Here is a 25691-nt window from a genome sequence, read left to right on the forward strand (position 1 = left end):
ATATAGTAGTAGGTGGAAAGCTTCTCCGGCCCCCAAACCACCCGTAATCAGGAATCCAGTCACTAACTCTTCCCCTCCTCGCTCTACTGCGGCTTTCCACTCTCCTCACCCTTTTGTTGCTGCTCCGCTTTCCTCTCCTCCCCCTTCTTCCTGCTTTTTGGCAATAATATCCTGTCTCTCCCTCTGCTGAGCTTCAAAGTTAGGATCATCGCGATCAATGGTAGTACTGGGCCCTGCAGACGGAGTCTCTGCACTATGATAATAGTTGTTAACAGCACCGTAGCAGATGAAAATATTGCTACCCGACGGGGTGTTGTTGTTGGGCTCAGTCATTGTGGAAGCTTCAGTGGTATGCTCCGAATTAAGATATGTGTGCGTGGAATGAAGTTATCTTGCTAGTTGAGATTGGTTGAGATAAAAAGGGCATTATATATGCGGAGGGTGAATACACTTCATCATCATCCAGCGCACGCACTCCCGTTGTCGGTGACAGCATGGCTGTTGCGTAGAGAGCTATATGAGATGAAAGAAAGTATTCGTACGTTCTCTACGACGTGGATAGGAGAGCCTCCTTACTTACGCTTAGCTGCACGGCCTGACGCCCAACCGTAGCGCAATCGCTCTCGTCGACCTATTCTTCTCTCTTTGCCGCGCATGGACCATTACATCCTTTCCGAAGTTCTGACACTCTGTCGTTCCCACCTTCACCAGTCCATTCTAGACCGGCGCTGGCGCTGTTCCAACAAGACATTCACGTCCCTTTCTCCTTATCTCTCTCCCCATCCCTCCCCACCACCTCCTGCACACCGCCCTCATTCATCGCCGGTCCATTCTTCGGCGGCTCCTCATCCTCTTTCCTCTCCTCCTCCACACCCTCATCCCGACCCTCTCCATCCTCCTTCTTCCTGTCCTTACCCCCTCTCATCACGTTCCTAACTTTCTCCCATCGGTCGCTCATCCGCACCGCCTCGTCAAGGAAGAGGGAGCTGGTCTACCAACTAGGGCGAGCAAGGCACTGTAGCTGCACCTAGGCCAAGAGAGATTGAACTGAACGGATCAGAGGCTCTTTTTTTGCTCAGGGGAGAGAGGAAAGGGGAGTAGATAGAATGGAACGGAATGGAATGGCTAACTCAGCGCGGGCTTTATACAACGCATTGATAGATCCCCAGTTGAGGAGTGACACCGCGACGCTCATCCGCTTCTCGCACGCGCTTGGAGCATGATTGTCGCTTAGCACGTGAGCGGAGGCGGATTGGAATGAACTGGTGGTGTTGTCCTGCGTGCCGGGGGGAGGAGGAAGAGGAGGCTGCGAGCTAGCTGCAGACAGCGATTCAGCACTGCCTGGCTGTTATCCAGCGCATTGGCGGGCGGGCTCTAAGGCCGGCCGTTCCAAAGACGACAGGGTGGAATGATGAGTCCGGTGACTCGCTACCCCACAATTGCCGTTCGTCCCCACGCATCTCAGGTATGACGACGCTTAGGTCACATGGTGTTGATATCAAACGTCGCTCAGGAGCATCAATTCCTCCCCCACTACAATGCTACCTACTTTCCCTCCTCGCTCCGACCAAACCCCCTAAATGCGCCAACATCCCTCCGGAAGAACTTCCCAATATTCTTCAAGTTCTCATTCAAATTGGCCTTGCCCTCCGCCCTCTCTCCATCCCTACCATCACCCGCTTGCTGTCCGGGCGCCGGGCTCCCAAACCGATCTACGCCATCCCTAACCGCATTGACCATCGCATTGCCCAAGCCATCGAACCTACCTACGCCCAAGACTGGTGTGCTCATAACGCTTGATGCATTGCCCAAGCTACCGATACCGGTGCCGATGTGTCCGGATTGTATCTGCAGGGGCGTAAGCAGCGGCGAGTTCTGCACGAGGTTTGCGTGGGCAGGCGAGGCGCGGAAGGCGGCGAAGAGATCGAGCAGCTGGGCTTGATCTGCCTTGCGGATGCCTTTGAGGTCGAGGATTTTGCGGAAGTTGGTGTCGGATTTGTCGGCAATGTGGATGAGGTAGGCTTGCACGAGAGCTTCCGGCGGGGACGGTCGGACTTGGAGGGTTTTGAGGAGGGGATCGATTTTGGACATGCTCTGGTTTGCCCGTTTGACGAAGCTGCATGGATTGTAAGGCTTCCATATCAGAGGTAATACTGGGTAGCGAGACATACCTGGCTGGTGGAGCAGTGCCTGGCTCATCATTGAGCGTAGGAATCTCCGTAAAGCCCTTCTTCAGTACGTAAGAGTCCAGCAACATCTGTTCCGCGCCGACCTCCGAGATCGGCTTACTTAGCACGATGTTGGCAATATAAGTGTTGGCCATCTGATCCACCAGATTATCGCAGTATGCTCGCGCATACTGTTGCTTATGGAGACACTTCAGAATCTCGGCTGAATTGTCCTTGACGTGGCGCAACAGCTCCGCAACGTAGGTGCTCTGATCGCCCACGCTTTCTAGCTTACTCCAAGGCGTGTTGCGCATTTCTCGCCAACTAGGTTCACATGCGATTTCGACTCTCCTGACGAGCACACGCACTGTGGCGCTAGCGATGCCCATGAAGGCATCTGCTTGGTTCTGTAGATCGACTTTCGCTCTGAGGTCTTCATCTATCCGGCTTTTGATCTTCTCCTCTAGTTGATTGCAGGTAAGGTAGCAGTAATCGGCAGTATTCAAAATCAGGACTGCGTCTTCCACCGAAGGACCTTGCGCGCCGGGCTTCTCGCTAAGGAAGTAGTATAGGACCTGCTGACCGTACTGATCTAGATACTTGGCGAAGGTGGTAGACATCTCAAGCAGATTGCTCCCTGTCGATAGCTTGGCGCATTGGGCCAGGGCGAGACGGTAGAAGTGGAAAAGCTCGGTCGACGAGGAGATGACGGCTTGCGAGGAGAATTCCTCTTCTGCGTTACGTAAGGGCTGCTGGCGGTACTTAGGAATTAGAGTCGCGAGTTGCCTGCCCCAGTCAGCATCTATGATGATATCCCTCATAATCTCTCAACGTACTTGTCTTGAGACTCCACCCAAAGGCGCATGTAGGGTTCGAAGGCTTCGGAGATTGACTGGCTGAATCCATGGGTCCTGTCATCCTTCGAGGCCATGGTATCGATAGAGGAGCGCGACTGTGTCATGTGAGCTTATGCTCGGTGCTAGGGCAGGCAAAACAGACCTCGTTGGAGAATCGTTGCTCTAGACTATGCTCGAAATTGAGCGTCTCCTGCAGACACGAGAGAAGAAGGTCGACATCCAGGGTCTGCCCGTCACCTCTCCGCATGGAACGCTGCAGGATCGCCTTGAAGTCATCCCGCGTGCCCTCGCAGAAGGAGTTGGCCAGCATCTCATTCACTTTCCAATAGGCTGGGAAGATTGTGGCGTGTTCCACATCGTACGTCTTCATCATGCGGTTAAACCAAGAATATCTCCTTGAGATATTGTCCAATGAACCGGCCTTCGTGGTGTTAGCGATGCCGTTATTAGATATTAAGGATTCAAGAAGCGGAGAAAAGCGGGGTACCCACTTCATCGTTCCCACGGAACACCTGTCGGTATTCGCGCAGCTGGGTATTGCAATACCAGTTGATGAGCCGGGTGCGGGCGTGCTCGCCGAGCGCATCGATCACCAAGCAGGCTTCAGTGAGCACGGCCTTGCGCGGTGCGACCTCCCCCTTGGCGAAGATGACCTCGAAGTCCTCGCATACCTGCTCCAGGAGCTCCCGCTGTAGGTCGGCCACGTTGCGACTCAGGGTCGCAATCTGGTCGATGGACCGGTAGCTCTTGAAGTGCGCCACGAGCTGGATGACGGCCTGCAGGAGCTGGGCACACTCCCGGTACTGGCGCGACTTGCTCAGGCTCCGCAGCTGCTCGTATGCCGTGGTGAGCATCTGCAGCCGCTTCAATGCCGTCATGGACAGCGTGAGGTTCCGCTTCGTGTTGTCCAGCCGCTTGATGTCTGCCGTCATCTCGGTGATGGTCTGCTCAGTGTGCATGGCCCGCTCCCGCACGCTCTCGATCTTCCTGAACAGGCCGGCCAGCTCAGCCTTGGCGGCCTGGATGCGTTGCACACTGTCCGCATCGGAAGCGGTCTGGGAGGCAACGAAGTCGGCGATGTCCTCGTCCAGGTCATCTTGGTAGCTGCGGAGCGTCTCGGAGGTGGCGGACACGGACGAGAGCGTCGAGGGGTGGGCGAAGAGAGCGTTCAGGTGATCGACGGGGTCGTATTCAGCTGTGAGGGCGGTCAGCTCAGGCCCAGCGGGACTCACGACGGGCGGGCATACCAGAGTCCAGCGAGGATGAAGGCGCAGGCATGAAGTCCAACTAGGCCTGCATTGACCCGCGAGCGCCGCGGTTCCTGGCCAATTTCGACGCCGCAGCAGATGACGCGTAGAGGGCAGCTTCCAGAGAGCAGTAGCAGGCGGGTAACGGCGCGGGGCGTTGCAATAGCGCAATATTGGCAATGGAGTGAGGTTCATGCCTCCCGCTTGGGCCCGCCGTTGTGTGTTCACTTCTCAGGCACGGCGACGAATCACAGCGCGAGCCGCTCCGCGCTGGCCCATGCGCACCCCTAGTGGCATGTACACCATCGCTCTTCCCTGACGTCGTTCGAAAGCGGAAGTGTTCTTCATGCAAAACACACATTCTCAGGAGTAATTATCACTTCATTTCTTTCAAAGACGATGTCCTGCCGTGCCGTTTCGTTTTAATCCCATTGCCGACCATGCATTCACGCCGTGAGGATGCAGCGTGCCCAAATGCGAACCACTACTGCGGGAACAGTCCCAAAAACCCATTGTACACCAGACTCCTGTCTTTCTGGCTATGCGCACTCGCGTCGCCGGTGCCCGTCCAATAGAACAAGCCGCCCAGGCCGTTCTGTCGCACATACTTGGCCTTCAACCTGACAGTTTGCGGGGTGTCGTACGTGACGAACCCGCCGTCACCACCAACACAGTAAGCCGCTCCGACTTGCTCGTCAACATGCTCCTTCGAGCCCGGGCGGGGGAGGTCCCGGTACTCGAATGTGCCTTCCTCTCCCGCGTGCCCCGAATAGGAGTGGCCGACGCCCTTCGAGCCAGTAAACGACCGCCCGTACGCAGGAACCCCTAGCACAATCTTTTGTGGCTGGACACCTTGCCGGACCATGTAGGAGACCGCCGAGTGGCATGAGATGGCGGCCTCGGCAGAGTGGGGTACGTGCGGTGTGAAGAGCTGAGCATGGTGGCCGCACTTCTTGACCCAGGGTCCGGAGAAGTCGTACGCCATGAGATTTACCATGTCAAGATAGTGCGAAGCATGGGCAAGGTTGATGTGTTGCAGAGCCCATTGGCCAGCAGGAAGGGCCGTGGATAGCGTATACTGCGGCGCGGGCAAATGCGCACGTAGAGTCGCCAACAGTGCAACATAATCCTCACCCTGTCTTGCATCCGAAGGGTGCTCCCAGTCGACTAGCGCTGCGATTAGTGTATGATCTCACGATCGCAGTGGTGAGACCGGCAACTCACTGTCGATGCCGTCTATGCCGAACTGCTGCACCAGCCCCAACGCCGTTTGGGCAAATCTTTCCCGACTGGCTGGGTTTCGAGCGACCGCAGCGAAGGGCTCGCTGCCTTTGCCACCTCCTCCAACGGAGAGTACCACTCGCAGCTTCGTATATTTCTTTTTCAGTAGCGCGAAAGAGTTCAGACACCCTTTGGCTTCTGGAACATCTCCTACACCAGGCACCGGAATCTGGGCGTCTGCCCATTCGTCGCTGAGCTGGGACAGTCAGCGGAGCACTGCCATTGAGTAATTTGTAGAACGTACATAGACGGTGCCGTCCGGCTTCACCCTGGGAAAGTGTCAGCAGCAGGAATCAAGTGCGGGGAACTGGCTTACCAGGCGAACGCGTAGAAGACGTGCGAAATGACATCGAAATTGAGAGAAACGGGAGGCTGGTCGCGGTATATGCGCCAATTGGGGTAGTAGACGGCGTTCCAGTACATGTTTTCTAGCGGCGTCGAAAAGTTGGTGTCGTGATCAAAGTAAGGTGGAAGACTTCGGCTCATGGTGGCTCGATCAGGAGTGGTCCGCCTAAGCGTTAGTTGCAGCTTTAGGTTGCTGCACGTCAGAGCTCACGAGCAAGACGCCGAGCACGAATGTGGACGGCGGAGAGGAAGAATAATCTGAAGTCGGTTGAAAACTTGTCGCCCTGGCAGTATTCGAAATGCAAATCGTGGTGATGTTTGGATATGAATATGAGGGTTCTCATACGGGGCTGCGCAGCACTACAGGCTTGCCATGTGCGCCGTCGTGCCTGTACGATCATAGAGAGAACTAATTGGAAAGAAGAAGTGCTGTAACGTGGATTGCTGGCCAGTATAGAGTCCCAGAGATGTCGTCCAAGCCCTGCATGTTATAAATCCGATGAGGTCCTCCTGCCGCCTCGATGCCATGGGCCGTTCAACGTCTGATGATCGCCGTAGACTAGCCGCCTGCGTGCTTATTGCAAAAAGGGCAAGGTCGCTCGTGCGGAGACGCGATGGTTAACCTGGGGTGCCTTGGGTTCGACTAACGGTGAGGCGGCCAGACGGCGAGGGCAGCGAGTCCGAAGACGGCTTGCATGAGCAGCATTGATTGCGCACCTTCTCGCTAAATCGCTGTCGCCAGCACCTCCTCACGATCTTCAAATAGGTGTACGTGAGGCTAGCTCAACTCGTCAGAGCCAGAGGCTGTGATAGGCTGGTTCCAAATCTGGAGATGCCGCGCCGCTGAACCCTGACACATATCTGGTGGGACTGGGGGTCATGGAATACGCAGCCATGGCGCTTGCGAGCTGAGCATGCTCAATGCAGTATGACTGCCCGTCAATGCACGGGCACCGCGAATGGGGTACGTCCCTGTCCCTGGAGATGTTTCAAACGACAGAGCAGGGCACAGCGTGGAGATGGTGCAGGGCGGTGCAGGAATGGACCCATGCGGTGAGAGATGGAAAGCCATATGACCAGGGACAGAGAAGAATCGATGGTGGATGACGGAAGGACGAGGAGAAACAGGCCTTGGTCGCATCGCACGTACGAAAGCGACGTCGCTAAGCTGACCGGTGGGTGGGGAAAGGGCATCTTGGAGGGACGGGCCTTTCCCCACATCGCCCTCAACCGGGGCCGGCTCGAACGGAGGTGTGAGCTGGCACCCGTTATTGATATCCACAAACCGGCGAGCCGACGGCATCGACGGCAGCACCCAAACCTTAGTGATGGAAGCGCGGGCCCAAAGCCTGCTGCACGCACAGCGGGTGCAATGCCGCGCACCCTGCCTGCTCCTGCAGGTGCATGAGAAGGAACGATGATCGCCCGTAGTGCCCTCGCAGGAAAGTCGCGGGGGCTCTTGGCATGTCACATGAGACGCTAATTTCTGCGCTCGGTGTTTAGTGTGAATGCCACCCGCCAGTCGTTCGCACCCCCTCACCCACAGTCCCGCCCGGATCGACTGCCCTGCTTGCGCACCTGCAGCCTCCGCTTTCTGCACCGCCTGCTTCGGAGCCGGGAACCTCCGCTACGATACCACTCCAAAGCCTGCTTGCAATCTACGCCGGCGCGACGCTGGTCTGGACGGCCCCTCGCAATCATGACGGAAGTGCAGAGAGCCGTTGCCCCCGCCCAGCAGATGGAGGAGGCAGCCCAGGCGACATACGACTTCAATTTCAGCGACTTCCTGCGGCGGGAGTACCGCTTCGGCCTCGACCCGGATCGCCCAGCATGCAAGGCATACATGCAGGGCCACTGCCCGCTGGGCAACCGCTGTCCAGATAGGCACCATGTCTCGTCGTCGTACAACAAGTGCGTATTAGGCTATTGAATGCCTGTTTGACTCCTTGAGCTGACAAGACATGCTAGTCTGGTGTGCAAGCATTGGCTGCGCGGCCTCTGCAAGAAGGGCGAGACCTGCGAGTTCCTGCACGAGTACAACCTGCGCCGCATGCCCGAATGCTCATACTACGCGCGCACGCTGACATGCTCGAACGGCGATGACTGCCTGTACCTTCACATCGACCCCGAGTCCAAGCGCCCGCCGTGCCCACACTACGATCGGGGCTTCTGCCCGCTTGGCCCACATTGCGCGTTGAAGCACAACAAGAAAGACAAGCTGTGCCCCTTCTATCTGGCAGGCTTCTGTCCCGAGGGGAAGGCATGCTTGAATGGGGCACATCCTAGATTCCCTACGGATCTCAAGAAACCCGAGGTCCGCGTCGAGAAATCCCCAGAAGAGCTAGAGCGGGAGCGCGCAGAGAGGGAGCGCGAACAGCAAGAGGACGAGAGAGAACGTGATCGGGATGACCGGGGCCACCATCACGGAGGTGGGCACAAGTTCCGTGGCAACTGGGGGGGAGAGCGTAAGAGGCGGGGTGGCAGGAAGCGCCGTGGAGTGTACTGATCGTCAAGCTTTTGCTTCCAGAAGTGCCTCGTTGCATAAATGCCCTCGGCTGATCTTATCGGTTGTGTAGGATCTAGCACAAAGACAGCGACACGTCAAAAAGAGGAGGAGAGCGGAAAGCGTGCGACGCTTTCACAAAGATAGTTCAGACTAGATTGCGGTAAGCTGCAACATCCCATACATTGGCTAGGCATCCCATAGGGCTGACGATCGACGATAGTCAACCAGGGTTAGGTACCACCTAGTCGCACACGAACGCAACAGGTTGCCGTAGGTGTGCAGTTGCAATTGTCGAGCCTATTGTTCTCATGTGCATCGCTCACCCGACACTGCACTGTCTAACCCCGATCCGGCCGCGGCCCGGTTTACCTCATATCTCTCGAACGTGATCCCTTCGGCCTCCCTATGGTCGATAAGTCTCTGCTAGGTGTGATACACCGGCGTAAGCGTTAATCAATGCTGTCATTACACTCACCATTCTTCCCATTTTCCGATTCTCGTATTCGTCAGCCATGTGATCGTCCTCCGGCGTGGTGTGTGGTCAGCGCCGCTCACGCGGGTGCGATTGCATATATATGGATATTAGCAGCCTCGTTTGTGTTACCAGGAAACACGGAATGTGGGGAGGCTAAGTGCGGGGACATGATCGGAATAGCGTCGCAGGTTACACAGAGATTCGATGTCAAATATCCATGATGAGAGCTTAATTCGGTCGGCCTCTTGTTCCAGCCTCTCGCCGATATGTGCGCCTGAAGCAAAGGACACGCTATCTATCACCAATGTTGGTGGCTGTGGAGATCGCGGTCCAGATCCCTGGTAGTCTGCTTACCTAGATACTCACATGAGACTGCAGTTCATCATAGACTTTCGCGATCAGGTCAGTGTGCCGCTGCATGGGAGTGACAGCGCTGTACCTGCGTCAATGTATTGTGACGGGCTATATTACAGCTTGCTAAGCTTATCGGACTGCTGATACAATATTATCACCCTCACGTAGTCTCTACTAGGGTTTACACCAACGCAAGAATGTTCCCAAACGGAAGCTTCTGCGATAAGCCCTGTAAATGCGGGTCTAAGGCCCTGTTTACTAGAGCGCCGGATGGTCCGTTTGAGAGGTGCAGGGGGCCTCGAAAACGGTGGCTTTTTGGCGTAAAGTAGCGTGAGAAGCCCTGCTCCGGTGGCAAGAGGCTGTACGGTGGGTGTAATAGCTAGAAATAGAGGTAGTATTTACTATAACGTATTCTACTAGTAAGTAGGTTATACTAGTAAGTAGGTTAGAGATTTCTTAGCAGCGAATACTATAACGTACTTTATTAGCAAATACCTTATATTACCGAACGCTCTATAATTTCTTAGCAACGAAAATTATAATAGTCTAGCTTAGTATTACTAGAGTTATATAATCTCGCCTAGCGTCTTAGCGCTTAGCTCTCTATATATAGAAAGCTCTTAAAGTCTTCTTCTACTTCTTATCTTTAGATAGCTAAATTTAACCTAACCTACTCTACTTATTATTATAATAGTCTAGTTTAGAAATTTATCTTAGTTATATAACCTTAAGTTACGTAACCTTATTACGTAACCTAGCCTAGCGTCTTAGCGCTTAGCACCTCTATATATAGAAAGCTCTTAGAGTATTCTTCTACTTCTTACCTTTAGATAGCTAAATTTAATCTAACCTACTCTACTAGCGTCTCTATTCTTATAGCTTATAGAGATAGTACTATCTATAGCTAACTTACCTAGCTAGGTATTCTAGAATACTTATAGTAGTAGAGACTATAAAGCTAGCTTTTATATTATCTAAAAGGTAATATCTCTTTAGCTAGAGATAGTATATAATATTAGGCTAAACTAAATAGCCTTATAAGAATCGTTTACTAATAGCTATACTAAGAATTAGAGCTATAAGAGCCTAGTTACTTACTCTAAAAATTAAAGCTATAAGAGCTCTAATTACTTACCTCTCTAGCGCTATATAAGACTACTAGTAGATCTAGTTAGTAGTAGAAAAGATATCTCTAGTAGTAAGCTAAAGAGAGCTATTAAGAGCTCTATATATAGAAGAACTTCTATAGAACTTCTATATATAGAAACTCTTCTCTCTTATTTTAAAAATTAATAATTCTCTACTCTACTAGTAGAGCTAATAATTAGCTACTCTACTAGTAGTATATACCTCTACTTCTTAAACAAGTAAGACTCTAGTTCTATAGTACTCTTTTACCTCTATAATTCTTAAATTCTAGGTAGAGAACCTACTAGCTAGTTATTTAAACTAATATTATTATTACGAATTACCTCTAGAGACAGGCAAATCTCTCTGGCGCGACTTGTTCTAGTTACGGTTGCTGACCTGAGCTGCTGCTGCTTTAACCTGAGCAAAGACTGAGTTACCCTGAGCAGGTACGGAGTGCGCATGAATAAACATTCCTGTTTTGGACTTGCACAGCCTCAAATGTGCAGGGGGGTATGTTTAGGACCCTAACACTCGGCTATACTTGCATCCGTGTTTTGGCCAAGGTTGTTGCCTTCCACCCGCCCAAAATTAACATCACCTCGCTCCTATTACTGTGCAGATCAACACTCCCACAGATTGCTATTCTCCTTGTATGTATACTTGCTCCTTGTATGTTTTCCACTTCACTGTACTAATAAATATAGCTAGGTCCTCTTTGTCCTCTCCATGTTTGAAAAACCACGGGGCTGCAACTAGGCACCAATCGAGCCACGAGTGTCAGGAACAGAAACAAGCCTACGTCTAATAACGATCTGAGCGACATCCGCAGCAGAGAATGTATAATTCCCGCACCTACATCACCGAACCTATCACTTTGGCCTGAGAGCCCACATAGCGAGGCAGGGATTGGACGACTATGGATGTGAGCATGTGTTGGATGGGAGCATATGCAATAAGAAGCGTGTTAGGCACAGATTAAACAGCAAAGAGCTTAGATCAGACGGCGAAATTGGACGGTGGAACTTGCTTTCCGACATTCCTGCTGGGACAACTGCGACTTGGAGCTGGATAAAACCGTCCCCAGACAACGTGGAAGCCTGGGTGATCTGGCGGACCTCCTGTAGCTCCGTCAAGAGGCGCAATGCCTCTTCAGGCATGAATGACGCGGCACGACCAACCTTCGGCGATGCCGTGTTCACGCTGCACAGCTAGTCTGATCCTGCATGGAGGTGGCGGTGTGCATCGTACGGTGCGGGAAGTCGTACGATGTCGAGCCGGGGATCATGGCGTTCAAATCTATCTGAAATCCCTTTGCCGTAGGAGCGCCAGGCCAAAGTCATCAGGCTCAGGAAAGAGACAAGGTGTTTCAGTCTACCTCGTACGACGATGCCGCCAACAGGGACAGATGAAGGGGGGGTGCAAGTTCATGCAGGCTCAATACATCTGATCCAATGCTGCCTGCTGCGGGAACATGGACGTAGACGACGTGCCGAAGGAGGAGTTGGGCCCCATGTACGTTGAGGTCCCTGGTTTCTTCCAGGCCTTTGGTGAAACCGCAGGTCTCCAGCCGGCAGCGCGGGCCGTGTTCAAAAGATGCAAAGAAGGAGATAATCCGGTCTACCGAGAGGAGAGCGACCGGCAGTGCGGCCCTCCACAGCGAACACCGGCCCTTTGCGCGACCGGCAAGGCAGTTGGTGCACACTTGCCATGGGAACCAGGCTTGCTCGACACGGCCGTCGCTCAGCTCCCCCTCCCGCTTGACCGGGATCATGAGGACCTTGGGGTGCTTGAAGATGGGAGTTGTGCAGAGCTCACGTAAGGCCCGGTCGCGAGCAAAGACAGGGTCATACTCAGGGGTATTGTGGCGTCTGGTGAAGTCGTCCGGGCCGGGGGAGATGGAATGGGACGCGCCAAGCTAGATAGCGCGGGATGTGAGTTGTAGCCATGCATTCCCAGGCGGTGCGTACCTTCGAAGTTGCCGGAGTTGATCGCTGAACCTAGCTCGAACAGATCGCCAAAGAGGTTTATGTTATTGCTCTTAGAGGGAAGTGAACAACACACGGGGGTTAAGTGTTGTGAGTCATCGATACCATCCTCAGATCGTTTTCTTCTCTCTAAGTGTTCCAAGAATTTTATTTCTGTCCAGTCGAAGATGTAATCGTACTCGTAGCCTTTGCGGCGGAACAGGTTGCGGAACAAGAGACGTAGATACACGTAGTTGGGAAACCAATTTTTGATAGCCATCTATCTCTCGACTTACGGAGTAAAGGTGTGATGCAATCCGCCAGATTGCCCTTGGCTGTGAACGGCACAAAACTACAAGTGACTGGTCCGGAGATCCGAGGCAACGGTTGGATGTAAAGCGTCCAATAGAACCGGGTCGGCATGGGCTCTGCTGTCGCGCACAGCCACGCCGGAGCGAATGGCCATCTAATTTCCCCGACAAATGTCCCGCGTGGCGCAGCGGGTGCCAAGTGTTACCGCGCCACAACCTGGCCGTCAGGTCTCTACCCATCTACTGGGCTCCTTCTGTCTACCCACTACCTCAGCTTCTGCTCCAAGTCTAATTGATCCGCCGTGGAAACTCGGTTGCCTTGCTTTTCTAGCCTTGCTATATCTACTCTCTGCAAATCCGTCCCACCGACGACGCTATCTTTGGCTGTCCGCCGACACCTTCGCTCTCATCAAACACGCCGCTTCCTCGATGGTTTCCCTGCAGCCTCCCAATTCCTCTTCTCTCCAATCTCTCTCCATTCCTATACTTCAAATAGGACCTAAAACCGAGCATCTCGCCCTAGCATCTCAGCACGGATGGAACATTGAATTCATACGTCGAAGTACCAAAATAGACCGCCATCTTCCATCACATTCAATCTCTTTCATCGCTCAGAGAGGGTCTGCACAATGGCATATCAGAGCTACCTTCCTAGGCGAGCCTTCTGGCCAGGAGACTGGCCAGAAAGTTTATTGGCCAAAGCGATGGCACGACTTCAGGGCTCTATGTCGCTACATCAATTTCGATCCGCTTCCCCTTCTTGACGACAAGTTCACAGAATTGTTCATTACGCCAAAGCCAGATCCCTCTACTACAGCACAGTTACTTCCACTCAAAGAGCTGCCTAGCAGTGACAGCGATTATGCCACTTTCCGAAAGGCCAGTCTCTGGTTCCATGTGCGGGAGTACCCCGAGTATACACGTTATCCCCTCCATATCGGCTCTGGACGCACAATTCATCTCAGGAACATCCAGCGCGTAGAAGATATCAATTCCCATGAACATGTCAATACAGCGCGCATCTCAGGTGATGAACGCCAATACGTGTACAAAGGCGTGGACAGACTCATCTATTTTCCACACGATACCAAGGTTCTCGAGCAAGAGTTGCGAAATCTGGAGCTGTTTCATGGCAGCAAGCGGATCGTGCAGCTCGTTGCTGCCGTGATATCCAGTAGCCCATATCAATCAAGGGAATCCGGAGCGTCGCCACCTGTCCTTCGCGGAATCCTTCTCGAATATCATCCAAATGGTACCCTGCACGATGTATTGCAATCTCCGGAGCCTTGGATGCATAGCTCGTCATGGTGGTTACGATGGGCATTTGACATCTCAACGGCTTTAGCATACATGCATCAGATGGGAGTGACACACATGGATCTCAAGCCAAAGAACGTGGTCATGAGCAAAGAATGGAATGCTATTATAATCGACGTCAGCGGCATTGGAGGCACCACTGATGAGTGGTTACTACCAGAACTATTTGAATCACTGGATAGGTGTTCAGAGAGCTGGGAATTGCGGGTGCAGAGTGATACGTGGGCACTGGGTAAGATTCTGGCTTTGATGGTCAAGGCTATGAATGGTAGTGGCAAGGAAGAAGAGAAGCTACTCTTGTTTCAAATTGCTCAAGATGTTGAAAGAACCCGTGGCTGTATCTCTCTCGCCGCCATTTCCGATCGACTCTCCCAAGTCGTCGCTTCGATTGATGGTCTGGTTGACAATGAATAACTCCTGTGTCTTTGATCCCATTTCAGCCTCGTATATCGGTGTTTCACTCTTCAAATTCATCCCAATCAACCGCTGAGTTATCAAATCCACCATTAGTAATACCTCCTGCATCGTGTGATTATTAATGCACCAGAACAGAAAAGATTGAGCTGCACTAACCAGGCCCTTCTCGACGCAGTCCAGGTTTCCGATCACAACCGTCCTTATAACACCATTGGTTTGTCGTTCTCGAGTTCTCGCTTCCAGACTCGCATGCCTCTTTCTCTTCCTTAGCGGTCTTGCAGGGGTTGTAAAGGGTCTTTGTATAATGGCCGCAACTGGCGACAGCAGTGTTGAACGTGCACATAATAGAATAACAGGTGTCTGAGAACCTTCCAAATAGTGGGTGAAAAGACAGATATTACGAGCTTACAGCTCGAAAGAAGATTGCAGTGGCTCGGTATAAGTGGGAGAGCTATGCACCTTCTTGGAGTGGGGTTCAATCCGACATTCAATAGTAGGCAACCAATCTCTGCAACTCTCTAAAGACCAAGGTGTGCAAGCTCATTAGTCGTAGATTCATCCTGCACTCCAGCTCAACCCGCGTGATTGGAAGTTGGATTGATGTCCACCAATAAGAGACTTCCACGAGCGTGCCCCACTTCGCCGCGCATAAACACCTTCCAACTCGCCTGTCTAACTCACCTCTCTAAATCACATATGATACCCTCATGGATGCAGAGTACACAATCGACGAGTGCGTCCAACTGCTAGCATCCTATCTCACCAATCCATGGCAGCGGCAAAGAGCTCCAAAGGGGTTTGACGAAGCTTTGACAACAGCGCGCTCTGAATCAACTTCCACCGCCCGAGTGTTCCTGGACGCAGGTTTTCATGCCTGGTTGGCTTATTTCCTTGCCACGGAGCACGAAGGTCGTCATCACAAGGGGCAGAGCGCCAAACGCAAAGCCATTACTGCTCTTCAACAATTTCCAATCGAACGCCAAAACCAAGTCGCAATGGCATTGGCCAACGTAGACGCTCATCCCACCGTTCAATCAGCGATTGAGGATTTACGGCATCCTAAACGCCGTCGTAAGTCGTCCACGTATCCACCACTACTTCGTCCCCTGATTTCGACCAACAGGACTTACAGACGCAACGATGAGCGTGACGAGCACGACATTGACGCAGACTGCGTCGCCTCCAATGGCCGATATACACGAACCCGCGACGCCCACCATCACTGAACCGACAGTCTACAATCCTGAGCACCGATATACGCCTATAGGCATGTGGAAAGCGTTGTCAAGTGCCAGCATTGAAGCATCCAACCAAGAGCAGACGCTTACGGGTGCTAAAATTAATGGCCTCGTATCTGTCTTCCCACAGTGGATCGTCCGCGCCATTCGGAAAGGACATGGTGTTGGGGTAACGATGGTTTTTCCAGCGAATCTTCCTACTGGAAGGGTGCAGTGTCTCATGAGTCTTGCAATTTCCCCAGATAAAGTACAACGACTTGCGTCCGTCTTGTTTGACATACATCTTGAAATAGAGGATGGCTTCCGCTTTGTTGTTCATAACAATACGGTGCGAATAAGCCCGAGACCTGAAATTTACCTACAAGGCGCTGCAGAGAAAGCAATCATCGAATGTCTTGGTAGAATATTAAGCAATTATCTAATACTAGAAACTAAAGAAGAAAAGTTAAGAGAACCTCTATAAGAGAAGAAAAAAGTAGTACTAAGAGTTTAGAAAGAAGTAGAAGAGAAAGAAAAATATTAAAAGAATATTAGGCCTTAGAAATTATACTACTACCTCTATAGAGAAGTAGACTAGTCTATATACTCTAATTCTTAGGCGTATTATAACGTTTATAACTTCTTTAACTCTAATAAAGATAATAATCTAAGCGTTAATAGTAATAATTAAGTTTTTAGAAACTAGATAGATAATATAATAGATCTATTCTTAGTAAACGCGCTACTACTAACTATACTCTTAAGAGAAATAAAGAAAGTTAATAAGATATATATTAAGCTAGTATCTATAAGTCTAAATACTCTAATATTTAATAGAAGAAATATTATATACTTTCTAGAAGACTATAACTTTATAGTAGATAGAGCTAGCTAGAAGAGTAAGGCTAGAAAGAGAATAATACTATACTTTTATACCTATAAGCTCTAATAGTTAATCTATAACCTAATAAGCTATTAGAACTTAAGAGTTAATTAGACGTAGTTTAAGATAAGCCTTAAGAAAGAATTTAAAATTATAGATAAAGACTACTATAAAGCTACTTAATTCTTTCTTAAAGCCTAGATTAAGTAAGCTAGTTAGTTAGACGTACTTTCTATTAGAAAATACTATTAGTAGTTCTATAACTACTATATAGCTACTATAGAAAAGAGATAGATATTTAAAAAGAAAGTAGAGTAGTATTTCTTTAAAGAACTTATATACGCCTAAAAGTAAATAGTTCTATAACGTACTTTATAAGCGAGCTAGTTATACAAGCAAGCTAGTTACCTTCTCTTAGCAACGAAAATTAACGAAAATCAACCTGTTTTTCTTAAATAACTAAGCGAAACCTTAATATCTTTCTATAAAAATTTATATATATATTCTCTATAGTATATTACACCTTATAGTAAAGTTATACTAAGATATATTACGTAATTAGAAAGCTATACGTATTTAACTAACTTTTAAGAAAAAATCTAGTTTACTTCTAGTAAGTACTATTATATCTCTATAATAATATATAAAACTTATAGTATATAGTATCTATAACGTAATAAAGGTTTCTAGAAAACTTCTATAGCGCTAGCTCTTCTAGGTATAGCGTAATAAGAGGTAGAAGTTAGAAAAATATCTTTTTTAGAGTTTTCTCTTCTAACTATATATATATATAGTTAATCTAGCTCTATAAACTTATTATTATATAAATTATAGTAGGCTTTAACTATATAGAGCTTATTACCTAATAATATAGTATCTTTAAGTAGTTACTTAAAAGTAAAGCCTTTTTAGTAGTATAGTATAGAAAGATAGAAAGATACTAAAACTATCTTAAAATTAGTACTTCTAAATATATAGAAGGCTTATAGTATATATAATCTTATAGTATATAACTTTATATAGCTAGATTATTTATATATAACTATAGTTAGAGAAGAAAACTCTAAAAAGATTTTTTTAAACTTCTATCTCTTATTACGCTATACCTAGAAGAGCTAGCGCTATAGAAGTTTTCTAGAAACCTTTATTAGGTTATAAATACTTTGTACTATAAGTTTTATATATTATTATAGAGATATAATAGTACTTACTAGAAGTAAACTAGATTTTTTTAAAAGTTAGTTAAATACGTATAGCTTTTTAATTACGTAATATATCTTAGTATAACTTTAGTTTAAGGTATAATATACTATAGAGAATATATATCTAAATTTTTATAGAAAAATATTAAGGTTTTACTTAGTTATTTAAGAAAAACGAGTTAATTTTCGTTAATTTTTCTTGCTAAGAAATTGTAAGTTATTTATTTGTGTAACACGTTTGTTTATAAAGTACGTTAAAGTTTTATAGAAAAATATTAAGGTTTCGCTTAGTTATTTAAGAAAAATAGGTTAATTTTCGTTAATTTTTGTTACTAAGAGAAAGTAACTAGCTTACTTATATAACTAGCTTACTTATAAAGTACGTTATACTAAAATTTTATTTATTTATCTATTATAGTTCTTATTTTAGAAGAGGTAAGAGATACTAAAAAGTAGGCGTTAGATGAGCCCGAGCGTTAGATAACTAATTACGTTAGTCAAGAGAACAGCTCGTAACAGCGACGCGGCGCACGCAATTCCGCCTACTGCCGGCCAAGGCGCGAATCAAGCGTTCGAGGACAGCTTCAGCCTTGCTTTCCTGCTGGCTTCGCTCTCAACAACCGTAGAAGTGCACAGCGCACTGAAGAAGTGGTAGAACTACCGCCAGATAAGGATTGACAAGGTGCTTGTTCTTTCGGAGCAGATGAACAATATGCGCCTTTCCGAGGAGGAGAAGGAGAAGTTGCCAAAGGAGGAAGTGTGGCATGAGGAAGAGGGTGTTGACCAGCTTGTTTGGCTATATCTGACCAACATTGAAGAAGACATGAAGCGGGTTCTAGAAAATTGAGATCTTTTGTAATGGAAGAAGTCGAGTAATGGAAGAAGTTGAGCTGCTGGAAAATGCTCTGGTGGCTTTGTGTGCCATTCGCGACGACTTCCTGCGCCATAAGCCCCGCGTTTATGGCCCCCAGCATCGAATAGATATGCGTTCCAACATGCCCTTGCTTCGCGTTCCTCATTAGCTATCATTCTTATGGTTTGGCAACTCTCCTGTTGCCGTCACATACGCTTCTAGTATAACGCTTTTCATGCCTACTTCCCGCTGATTCTCTGGCGCAAGCTTCAAGCTGTCCAGCATGGTCGGCTGGGCTGTCCTTGTTGGTGTGGACTACTACCCCGACGGAAAGGCTCAACTCCGAGGCTGCGTCCAGGACGTTGAAGACCTGTATGAGCTCCTCTGTGACACGTACTGCTTCCACAGTTCCCGCATCTTCAAGTTGATCTCAGTCCGGCCAGCCGCAACGCTTGCCCTCGGAACGAATCCCTCTGCAACTCCAACCTATCATAACATCATCCGAACCATTCAAGACATAGAAGATAATGCGCAAGCCGGCGACCACATCTACATCCACTTCTCCTGCCGCACCGGCCGCGCGCCTTCCATCATCCCCTCCGACCGCCGTTGCTACGATACTAAGGAGCTTGTCCTTCTCCCGGCCGACCACGAAGCAACCAAGAAGTTCCTCCATGAACTTGAACTCGCCGTCCTGCTCCGCTCCCTCACATCCAAAGGCTTGGAAGTCACGCTCATCATCGATGGCCGGTTCTCACTAGATTCCGAGACGCCAGTAGCTGCTTCCACTTTCAGCGAGGAGGATCTTCTCTCGGCATGCTACAACACCTACAGCGACGGCCGTCTGTTATACGGCGTTTCAGCTACTGGTCGCACCGAAATCGGGGTCCGTTCCTGGTTGGACAGTCCGGATGCAGCGGCGCCGTACACAGGTGTTATATCCGTTGGCTTACTGGACCAGTCCATCCGGAACGAATACTTGGATGAGGCCTCGGGGATCTGGAATGGATTTGTGACAGCGTGGTTGTGCCGCACCATTCGCGAGTACGGGCCCTTTATACCGTTTGGAGACCTGTATCAAAGATTGGTTTTGGAGGCGAAAGGACTTTCTGCGGAGAGACAGTTTACCACGATAGACCAGGCAAGGCGGCTATTCCTTATGGGGGATCCGAACCGTGCGTTTGTTGGTGGTCAACGCGCGAGGAAGGCGCGGCCGCGCGTCTTCACTGCGTTTTTCCTGGAAGGGAAAGATCAGCTTGAGCTTGCCATTAAGGGCGGAACTGTGCATGGTATCCGGCCCGATGAGCTCTTTGCCGTCGTCTCGGAGGTTCAGGAGGCCGAATCAGGACCAAGACTGCGAGCCCAATATCGCGGAGTCGTTCAGGTCGTGGAGCTTTCCGGGCTACGTGCAATGGCAAAACCTCTTAATGGGCCGGTTAGCATCGGCGCCATTCCACAAGCGCTGAAGGTGATTCCATTGCGCGACTCCGCGATGTTGAATGCCAATTCGAAACCCACCACGCCCTTAGGGAATATTACGGCCGGAGGAGATATTCTGAAGCAATTGCAACAATGTGTCGAGCCGGTTGTGGAAATAGACCCTATCTCACCAAAATTGCAGTCCAATCTCTATCACGAGCTCCTGGGCGGCGGCCACATGAGTGGCATCTCAGGCATCATCGACGCAAGACTGATAGGCGGATACCGCTATGACATAACCACATCACCAATCTATCCCATGCTGGACCGCAATGGCACGCTGCACCTTCTCTCTGGAGACCTTGCCACTCTCTACATCCGCAACCTAACTGAGAAGGATCTGTTTGTCTACGTACTATGCTTTGATAGCGCTTACGGCCTTACCCAGATCTACCCAACCATAGACGACGGCAACTACTCCCTGAGCGACTCAAAGCACAGAATCATGGAGGGACCAGTCACTCCTGCAAAAGATCTGTGCCTTCATCTCAAGGTATCCGTTCCCAACGTACATGCCACAAATACGGGAGGCGGTGCACATTCAGAGGTTTTGAGGGTTGTAGCCACGCAGACCCGAACCTCTTTTGAGGCGATTCAGGTGCCCGCAATGAGTGACACATGGAAGGACGCGTCACATGCTAGTGTTAGAATTGCTACTGCATACAGTGGTGAAGGCGAAAGGGCTGTAGATCCTTTGCGTGAGAAGCTAGCCCCCTCGCGAGGATGGGCTGTGAGAGACATCGGGAATTGGAGTTGCGTTAACGTGGGAATAATTGTGCACGAGACGCTGGATTCTCTACGCGGAGTCATTGAAGGTCATTCTTAATGGAAGGATCCGCAATCGAAGGGGAGGGTCAGCTCGTGACTGAGCAGTTGTATCAAATAATGAAGAACTCTCCCTTTGTCGGCGAGCCGGCCCGCAATTCCTCCCTGAAAATCAGGATGCCCAATCGACGAAACCGTTGGCCCTGCGGCGCCGTTGCTGCCCCCTCCCCGCATTTGGACGCAACTAGAAGGTACGCATATCTCCAAGCAACATGCTCAAGACCAGTGATGAAACCGAGAAAAACAAGGCCTAGGTTGGTCTTGGAGAAAAGATCTTGCAAGATGAGAGCAAAGTTAATACTCCCGATAATGTAATCGAGAGTATAGCTTTTCGTGTAGACCACTCCATCATTGACAAGCTCGAAGGCTCGTCTATCCAAACCAGCTAAGAAATTCCGCCCCAAAACCCTGGAGTTAAGCTCCGCAAAACTACTGGGCGAGAGAAGATCGAGTTCATTGATAACAAGTTCGCCATCGGGGGATATACCGGTGAAAACAGGCCTCGGTGGCGGAGATTCCTGACGCAGAAGAGTAAGCTTACGGGCCAAATGGTCCATTCGCCAGCCTTGCCCCGCGTATTGGTGCCTATACTCGCGATGGAAGGCCTGCATTTCAATCGGAAGAGTGTTATGTAGATGGACGAGAAACTGATTCATGACCTTGTCTGCGTCCTCGTCGTATTTCACTGGAATCGGAGCGCCGATGGCTCCCATGATGCCATAAACGCGGTCATGCAGTCGCGAAGGCTTGCGGCTTGTCGAAGCAAGGAGCACCTCGCCAGCATTCATCGTCGTAAGCCAATGGAGGGAGACCGTTTTAACCGTTTCGATGGCTCGGAAAACAAGTTGTCTCTCCTCTTCGGAGAATCCGAACATATACGGTTGTTCGAAAATATTATAGCCCATTGATCCGTCTTCGTCGAGAAGGTCGTCCAGTCGTTCCGCTATGTTCCTCATTGTGTTTATGAGATGTCGTATAGTGATAGGATTTTTGGATGTATCATGGAGGATAGGTTTCCCTACTTTGTCGAAGAATTGCGCCTCTGGTCGGAGAGCCGCTTCTTGTAGAGTCCACAAAGAGTTGCACCAAGGCACATGCTCCGTGAACTCCGAGATGAGTTTAATACGTCGGACAGTCTCGGCGATTTTCTCTGGCAATCGAGGCTCCGGGCTGTTCATATGCTTATCCGCCAGTGCCAGGGTATCCGGAACTATCAATGTCTGTGTGTCTGGGACCCATGAACAGACTTCGCGAAGAACTTCCTCTCCACCGGTCCCGAGCCACACGGCGGCCCGCGATGCTGACCGGAATATTTCGCCCTGCTTTGAGATCTCGTTGGCCATCTCGGGATCATTGTCCATCTGTGGAATGCAGAATACGTCGACCCAGGCGTGGGAGCCGTTGGCAATCGTTTGAATTGCCGAGTCAAGTTCTGCTCTGGTAAAACGCTTATTCCAAGGCGCCTTCCAATGGCCACCTTGGATAGGAGTATCCCTATATCTCTTTTTCTTCATCCATCGCCCCCAAGTGTATGATATGACGACGTACTCCGGCCTTAGGCTACCTGTTCGGAAGCTTTCGCCGCTGGGGGAGAGCAAGCGACTGGGAAACGTCACATCTTTTCCCAGCCGAGTAGCGCGAAGCCACTCCGCACCACGAACTTTTTGATGATATTCAGCTGAGCGCGATGCGCTCCAAGGACCAACAGAGTTATCCAAATAATGGTGCGCGGCTAGATCGTGGAGGTTGAAGATTGGAAACTCGAGCTCTCGCGACGGCCCTGGGTTCGATCGGTCAATATATACCTGGCGCGTCAGGGTTAACTTAAGCAATGATAACGTTTGTGGTCCACTCACCACTGAGGCCGGCATCTTGAGAGATCCATGTGGTAACCCCGTCAGCCTGACGGCAAGGTAGAGTAATTACGTGCACAGCACAGGCCGAGGGATGTAGGAGAAGAGTGCCCCCCGAAACAATACTCCCGAACACCTTGGGGACTCCCGTCTTTGGGAAATGGGACAAGACGATGGTAGGTTTCCTTTATATCAGCGCATGTAGGTTATAGATGGGGGCCGAAAACGCGGGGTTGTGAGGAGAAAAGGCTGCCAAGGGTCATGGTCATGGCTGAAAGACGTACACTAGACTTCGTTTGGATTCTGTGAGCCAAAACGTCGGAGAGGGCCGAGGTGCAGATGAAACTTCGAGTTCACCGTTCTCTTTGGCTGTGTTGCCGCCTGAACAACCATGTGAGACAGCCCCATGTTCCAGATGGGATGCCTGATCCTTCTGAGAAGCCACAATAACAACGCTCAATATGGCTTGAAGAGCAGCTCTCTCGAACGCTCCCATTTAGAAAGACCAAGAAAAGATGCAAATTCCTGCAAAACAAGCTGCTCTCGAAGAGTCTGATCCCTTGCTAGAAGCTACGGATAGCCATTGTCTCGACGGACCACTCGCCCTCTATTTCCCCGCACACGACTCAACCGCGTCTCAAGCGCCACGAAGATTCAACGACGACGACATATGCGAAATATCCAGTGCACTCCGAGTGCAAGACTCGCCATGGGTAGATGTCCCCAGGTTATATTCTGTCCTTCGTCTGATCGACCGGCTTGACGATATCGAATTGTTTACAGCCCGTGGAGTCACCGATCTCTGGTTACCGTTGACGAAGAACACATTCCCCAAAGGCTTAAGTGCAACAACTCGCTCGTTGTTCCTTGCGACACAAACAGCAGTTCTTTCTACCTCGCTAGACCTAGAGAAGGGCGAGAGAGGCTTACATCGACACTACAGCGCCATCGAAGATGTGCCTCTGTCTTCCGAAGGCACTTTGGGGACAGGATCGTATGGCGAAGTCGATCGCGTCAAGAGCACACTGACTCGCACTGAGTATGCTCGGAAGCGTATCCCACGTCGCTTCCCTGCCCAACACGGCGAGCGCCGAAGCCGCCAGATCATAGAGAATTTCGAGAAAGAGATAAAGGCCATCAAGCATCTGAGTCACCATCATATCGTCAAGTTGGTCGGAAGCTATACAGATCCAACCTGTGTAGCGCTCATCATCTCTCCTGTTGCGGACTTGGACCTCCGTGCTTTCATGGAAGCCTACACGCCTACCGATGCATCGAAGGCACTTTTGCGCGGCTTCTTCGGATGCCTCCTCGCTGGCCTTGCGTATATGCATCACATGTCTATCAGGCACAAGGATATCAAGCCGGCAAACATCCTCATTAAAGGCGATTCCGTCTTGTACACTGATCTGGGGTTGGCTTTCTACTGGGAAGCTGTCGGTCACAGCACGACGGAAGACAGCTCCCCCGTCGCCACGCGAAAATATAGTCCGCCGGAGATCTTCACGGGCGAAAAGCGCAACACATCTGCAGACATATTCTCTCTAGGGTGCGTCTTCCTAGAGATGGCTACACTCTTAGATGGATCGACCTTGGATAAGTTGCAAGAGCACTTGGCGTCTTATGGAACGCAGAGCACAATATATGGAACCAACCTTGATGGCGGGGACACATGGATTGACCGACTGAAGTCTGCTACAAATACGGAGGAGAGCAGAGCCTCTCTGGACATCGTGAGAACAATGCTGAGCAAGATACCTTGGAAGCGGCCTAGTGCGCAGGCTGCCTTCGAACGATTCTCCTTCATTGACGCAGCCGCTGGAGGCACTCCATTTGTTAGAAGCTGTTGCAAACCGCTTCCGAAGCCTGCATCCTCCGCATCCTCGATAACTAGCTTTCCCATTCCTGTAATTCAGATATCCCAGGCGGCCCCCTCCAGCGGCTCACAGGACACGGTTAGGACCATCCGTCGAAGCAGGTCGCCGTCAATTCAGAGTCAGGATAGCTCATCCCAGCTAAGCGTAAGCTCGCACCACAACGAGCCTATCACGCCGCCTCCTTCCAGTCCCTCCTTATCCGAGAGTGGACATGATGATCCTGTCACCTTTTCGCCTTCAAAATTCTCTATCAAACGAAACAGACCGGACCGCAACACGCTGGTCCTCAATGCATCTTTGATCACTGCGGTTCTACAAAAGGACGTCAAAAAAGCTCGTGCCCTGATTGAAGAAGGTGCGCATGTCGACTTTCAGGACTTCGAAGGAACAACTGCTCTCACTAAAGCAGTCGTGACGTCCAATACGGAAATGGTCTCCATGTTCCTTGAGAAGGGAGCCGATATCTATTTGCAAGACAAGCACGGAGAAACCTGTTTCCATTACGCTGCCGACAAGGCAAACATAGATATTGTCACCATGCTCCTTGATCGTGGCGCCGATCCGAATCTACCAGGAAACGAAAGAAAGTCGGCATTATACTACGCCGTCACGAATGCGCGCTGTGAACGACGCCAATTGATAAATTTTCTTGTGTCCAGAGGTGCAGATGCGAAGACATCATCCCAAGGACTGTGGAATCCTCTTCACAGAGCAGCGGCATTTGGGAGCGACGATATCCTTGAACAGCTCATTTCGCTCGGCATCAGCATCGACTGCGTGCAGGTTCACAACTGCACTCCTTTGTACCTGGCTTCTGCGAAAGGTCATACATCATGCGTTGCGACACTCTTGTCTCTGGGCGCTAATCCAGAGATTCGGCGTGTTTGCGGACGCACGCCGCTCATAGCAGCAGCGCAGTGTGGCAAAGTAGACATTGTGAAGAAGCTGCTCGAGCACGGTGCCGACATCAACGCCAAAGACAACTATGCATACACAGCACTGTTTCTGGCCTCGCAGAACGGCCACGTACGAGTAGCAGAGATTCTGCTCGGGTGCGGGAAAATTGACTTCGGCAAGCACCTCGATAAGCATGGGTGCTCTCCTTTGCATTGCGCGGCGCTCGCCAAGA

The 25691-nt window shown here is 50.2% G+C and overlaps 10 protein-coding genes across 10 annotated transcripts; 7 read left to right on the forward strand and 3 right to left on the reverse strand.

Moving 5' to 3' along the window:
- Nucleotides 1–1456: 1456 nt before the first annotated feature.
- On the reverse strand, nucleotides 1457–4477 carry BU26DRAFT_477332 (uncharacterized protein). Its single transcript, XM_033825599.1, has 6 exons — nucleotides 4273–4477; nucleotides 3517–4220; nucleotides 3168–3446; nucleotides 3005–3120; nucleotides 2172–2954; nucleotides 1457–2116 (listed from the first exon to the last, which is right to left on the reverse strand). Exons 1-6 carry the CDS (start codon nucleotides 4301–4303, stop codon nucleotides 1546–1548), a joined length of 2484 nt encoding a protein of 827 aa, XP_033688260.1. The 5' UTR covers nucleotides 4304–4477; the 3' UTR covers nucleotides 1457–1545.
- Nucleotides 4478–4634: 157 nt separating this feature from the next.
- Nucleotides 4635–6340, reverse strand: BU26DRAFT_477335 (glycoside hydrolase family 18 protein). Its single transcript, XM_033825600.1, has 5 exons — nucleotides 6110–6340; nucleotides 5870–6060; nucleotides 5798–5822; nucleotides 5497–5749; nucleotides 4635–5439 (listed from the first exon to the last, which is right to left on the reverse strand). Exons 2-5 carry the CDS (start codon nucleotides 6037–6039, stop codon nucleotides 4757–4759), a joined length of 1131 nt encoding a protein of 376 aa, XP_033688261.1. The 5' UTR covers nucleotides 6040–6060; nucleotides 6110–6340; the 3' UTR covers nucleotides 4635–4756.
- Nucleotides 6341–7421: 1081 nt separating this feature from the next.
- On the forward strand, nucleotides 7422–8698 carry BU26DRAFT_538135 (uncharacterized protein). The gene is made up of 2 exons (XM_033831443.1): nucleotides 7422–7809; nucleotides 7867–8698. Exons 1-2 carry the CDS (start codon nucleotides 7598–7600, stop codon nucleotides 8402–8404), a joined length of 750 nt encoding a protein of 249 aa, XP_033688262.1. The 5' UTR covers nucleotides 7422–7597; the 3' UTR covers nucleotides 8405–8698.
- A 3137-nt stretch (nucleotides 8699–11835) lies between these two features.
- Nucleotides 11836–12572, forward strand: BU26DRAFT_547788 (uncharacterized protein; the record flags this gene model as incomplete). The annotated part of the gene is made up of 3 exons (XM_033831903.1): nucleotides 11836–12179; nucleotides 12321–12439; nucleotides 12511–12572. The coding sequence occupies 3 exons, from the start codon at nucleotides 11836–11838 to the stop codon at nucleotides 12570–12572; spliced, it is 525 nt and encodes a 174-aa protein (XP_033688263.1).
- Nucleotides 12573–12901: 329 nt separating this feature from the next.
- On the forward strand, nucleotides 12902–14406 carry BU26DRAFT_515629 (kinase-like protein). The gene has a single exon (XM_033828123.1). It carries the CDS (start codon nucleotides 13069–13071, stop codon nucleotides 14368–14370), a length of 1302 nt encoding a protein of 433 aa, XP_033688264.1. The 5' UTR covers nucleotides 12902–13068; the 3' UTR covers nucleotides 14371–14406.
- A 669-nt stretch (nucleotides 14407–15075) lies between these two features.
- Nucleotides 15076–16074, forward strand: BU26DRAFT_547790 (uncharacterized protein; the record flags this gene model as incomplete). The annotated part of the gene is made up of 2 exons (XM_033831904.1): nucleotides 15076–15444; nucleotides 15497–16074. The coding sequence occupies exons 1-2, from the start codon at nucleotides 15081–15083 to the stop codon at nucleotides 16072–16074; spliced, it is 942 nt and encodes a 313-aa protein (XP_033688265.1). The 5' UTR covers nucleotides 15076–15080.
- Nucleotides 16075–18724: 2650 nt separating this feature from the next.
- On the forward strand, nucleotides 18725–19634 carry BU26DRAFT_515630 (uncharacterized protein). Its single transcript, XM_033828124.1, has 2 exons — nucleotides 18725–19307; nucleotides 19361–19634. Exons 1-2 carry the CDS (start codon nucleotides 18812–18814, stop codon nucleotides 19513–19515), a joined length of 651 nt encoding a protein of 216 aa, XP_033688266.1. The 5' UTR covers nucleotides 18725–18811; the 3' UTR covers nucleotides 19516–19634.
- Nucleotides 19635–20785: 1151 nt separating this feature from the next.
- BU26DRAFT_449917 (uncharacterized protein) lies at nucleotides 20786–22906 on the reverse strand. Its single transcript, XM_033824727.1, has 2 exons — nucleotides 22689–22906; nucleotides 20786–22637 (listed from the first exon to the last, which is right to left on the reverse strand). Exons 1-2 carry the CDS (start codon nucleotides 22701–22703, stop codon nucleotides 20886–20888), a joined length of 1767 nt encoding a protein of 588 aa, XP_033688267.1. The 5' UTR covers nucleotides 22704–22906; the 3' UTR covers nucleotides 20786–20885.
- A 978-nt stretch (nucleotides 22907–23884) lies between these two features.
- Nucleotides 23885–24340, forward strand: BU26DRAFT_396219 (kinase-like protein; the record flags this gene model as incomplete). Its single annotated transcript, XM_033822745.1, has 1 exon — nucleotides 23885–24340. A coding segment is annotated over one exon (456 nt), but the record flags the coding sequence as incomplete, so codon positions are not given.
- A 516-nt stretch (nucleotides 24341–24856) lies between these two features.
- Nucleotides 24857–25072, forward strand: BU26DRAFT_385515 (ankyrin; the record flags this gene model as incomplete). Its single annotated transcript, XM_033822626.1, has 1 exon — nucleotides 24857–25072. A coding segment is annotated over one exon (216 nt), but the record flags the coding sequence as incomplete, so codon positions are not given.
- Nucleotides 25073–25691: the final 619 nt, after the last annotated feature.

The sequence above is a fragment of the Trematosphaeria pertusa genome (genome assembly GCF_010094035.1).
Source record: "Trematosphaeria pertusa strain CBS 122368 unplaced genomic scaffold BU26scaffold_3, whole genome shotgun sequence".
NCBI classification, from domain to species: Eukaryota; Fungi; Ascomycota; class Dothideomycetes; order Pleosporales; family Trematosphaeriaceae; genus Trematosphaeria; species Trematosphaeria pertusa.

Bases quoted from the DNA above. Each gene is read 5' to 3' on its own strand.
- BU26DRAFT_477335 (XM_033825600.1), bottom strand. From the start codon at position 6,039: ATGAGCCGAAGTCTTCCACCTTACTTTGATCACGACACCAACTTTTCG. The intron at 5,750-5,797 runs GTACGTTCTACA...TGACTGTCCCAG, and splicing joins AGCCGGACGGCACCGTCTAT to CTCAGCGACGAATGGGCAGA. The intron at 5,440-5,496 runs GTGAGTTGCCGG...TCGCAGCGCTAG, and splicing joins CGGCATAGACGGCATCGACA to TCGACTGGGAGCACCCTTCG.
- BU26DRAFT_515630 (XM_033828124.1), top strand. From the start codon at position 18,812: ATGGTCGGCTGGGCTGTCCTTGTTGGTGTGGACTACTACCCCGACGGA. The intron at 19,308-19,360 runs CTGCTTCCACTT...TACAACACCTAC, and splicing joins AGATTCCGAGACGCCAGTAG to AGCGACGGCCGTCTGTTATA.
- BU26DRAFT_477332 (XM_033825599.1), bottom strand. From the start codon at position 4,303: ATGCCTGCGCCTTCATCCTCGCTGGACTCTG. The intron at 3,121-3,167 runs GTCTGTTTTGCC...CACATGACACAG, and splicing joins AGCAACGATTCTCCAACGAG to TCGCGCTCCTCTATCGATAC. The intron at 2,955-3,004 runs GTACGTTGAGAG...TGACTGGGGCAG, and splicing joins TGGGTGGAGTCTCAAGACAA to GCAACTCGCGACTCTAATTC.
- BU26DRAFT_538135 (XM_033831443.1), top strand. From the start codon at position 7,598: ATGACGGAAGTGCAGAGAGCCGTTGCCCCCGCCCAGCAGATGGAGGAG. The intron at 7,810-7,866 runs GTGCGTATTAGG...AAGACATGCTAG, and splicing joins GTCTCGTCGTCGTACAACAA to TCTGGTGTGCAAGCATTGGC.
- BU26DRAFT_515629 (XM_033828123.1), top strand. From the start codon at position 13,069: ATGGTTTCCCTGCAGCCTCCCAATTCCTCTTCTCTCCAATCTCTCTCC.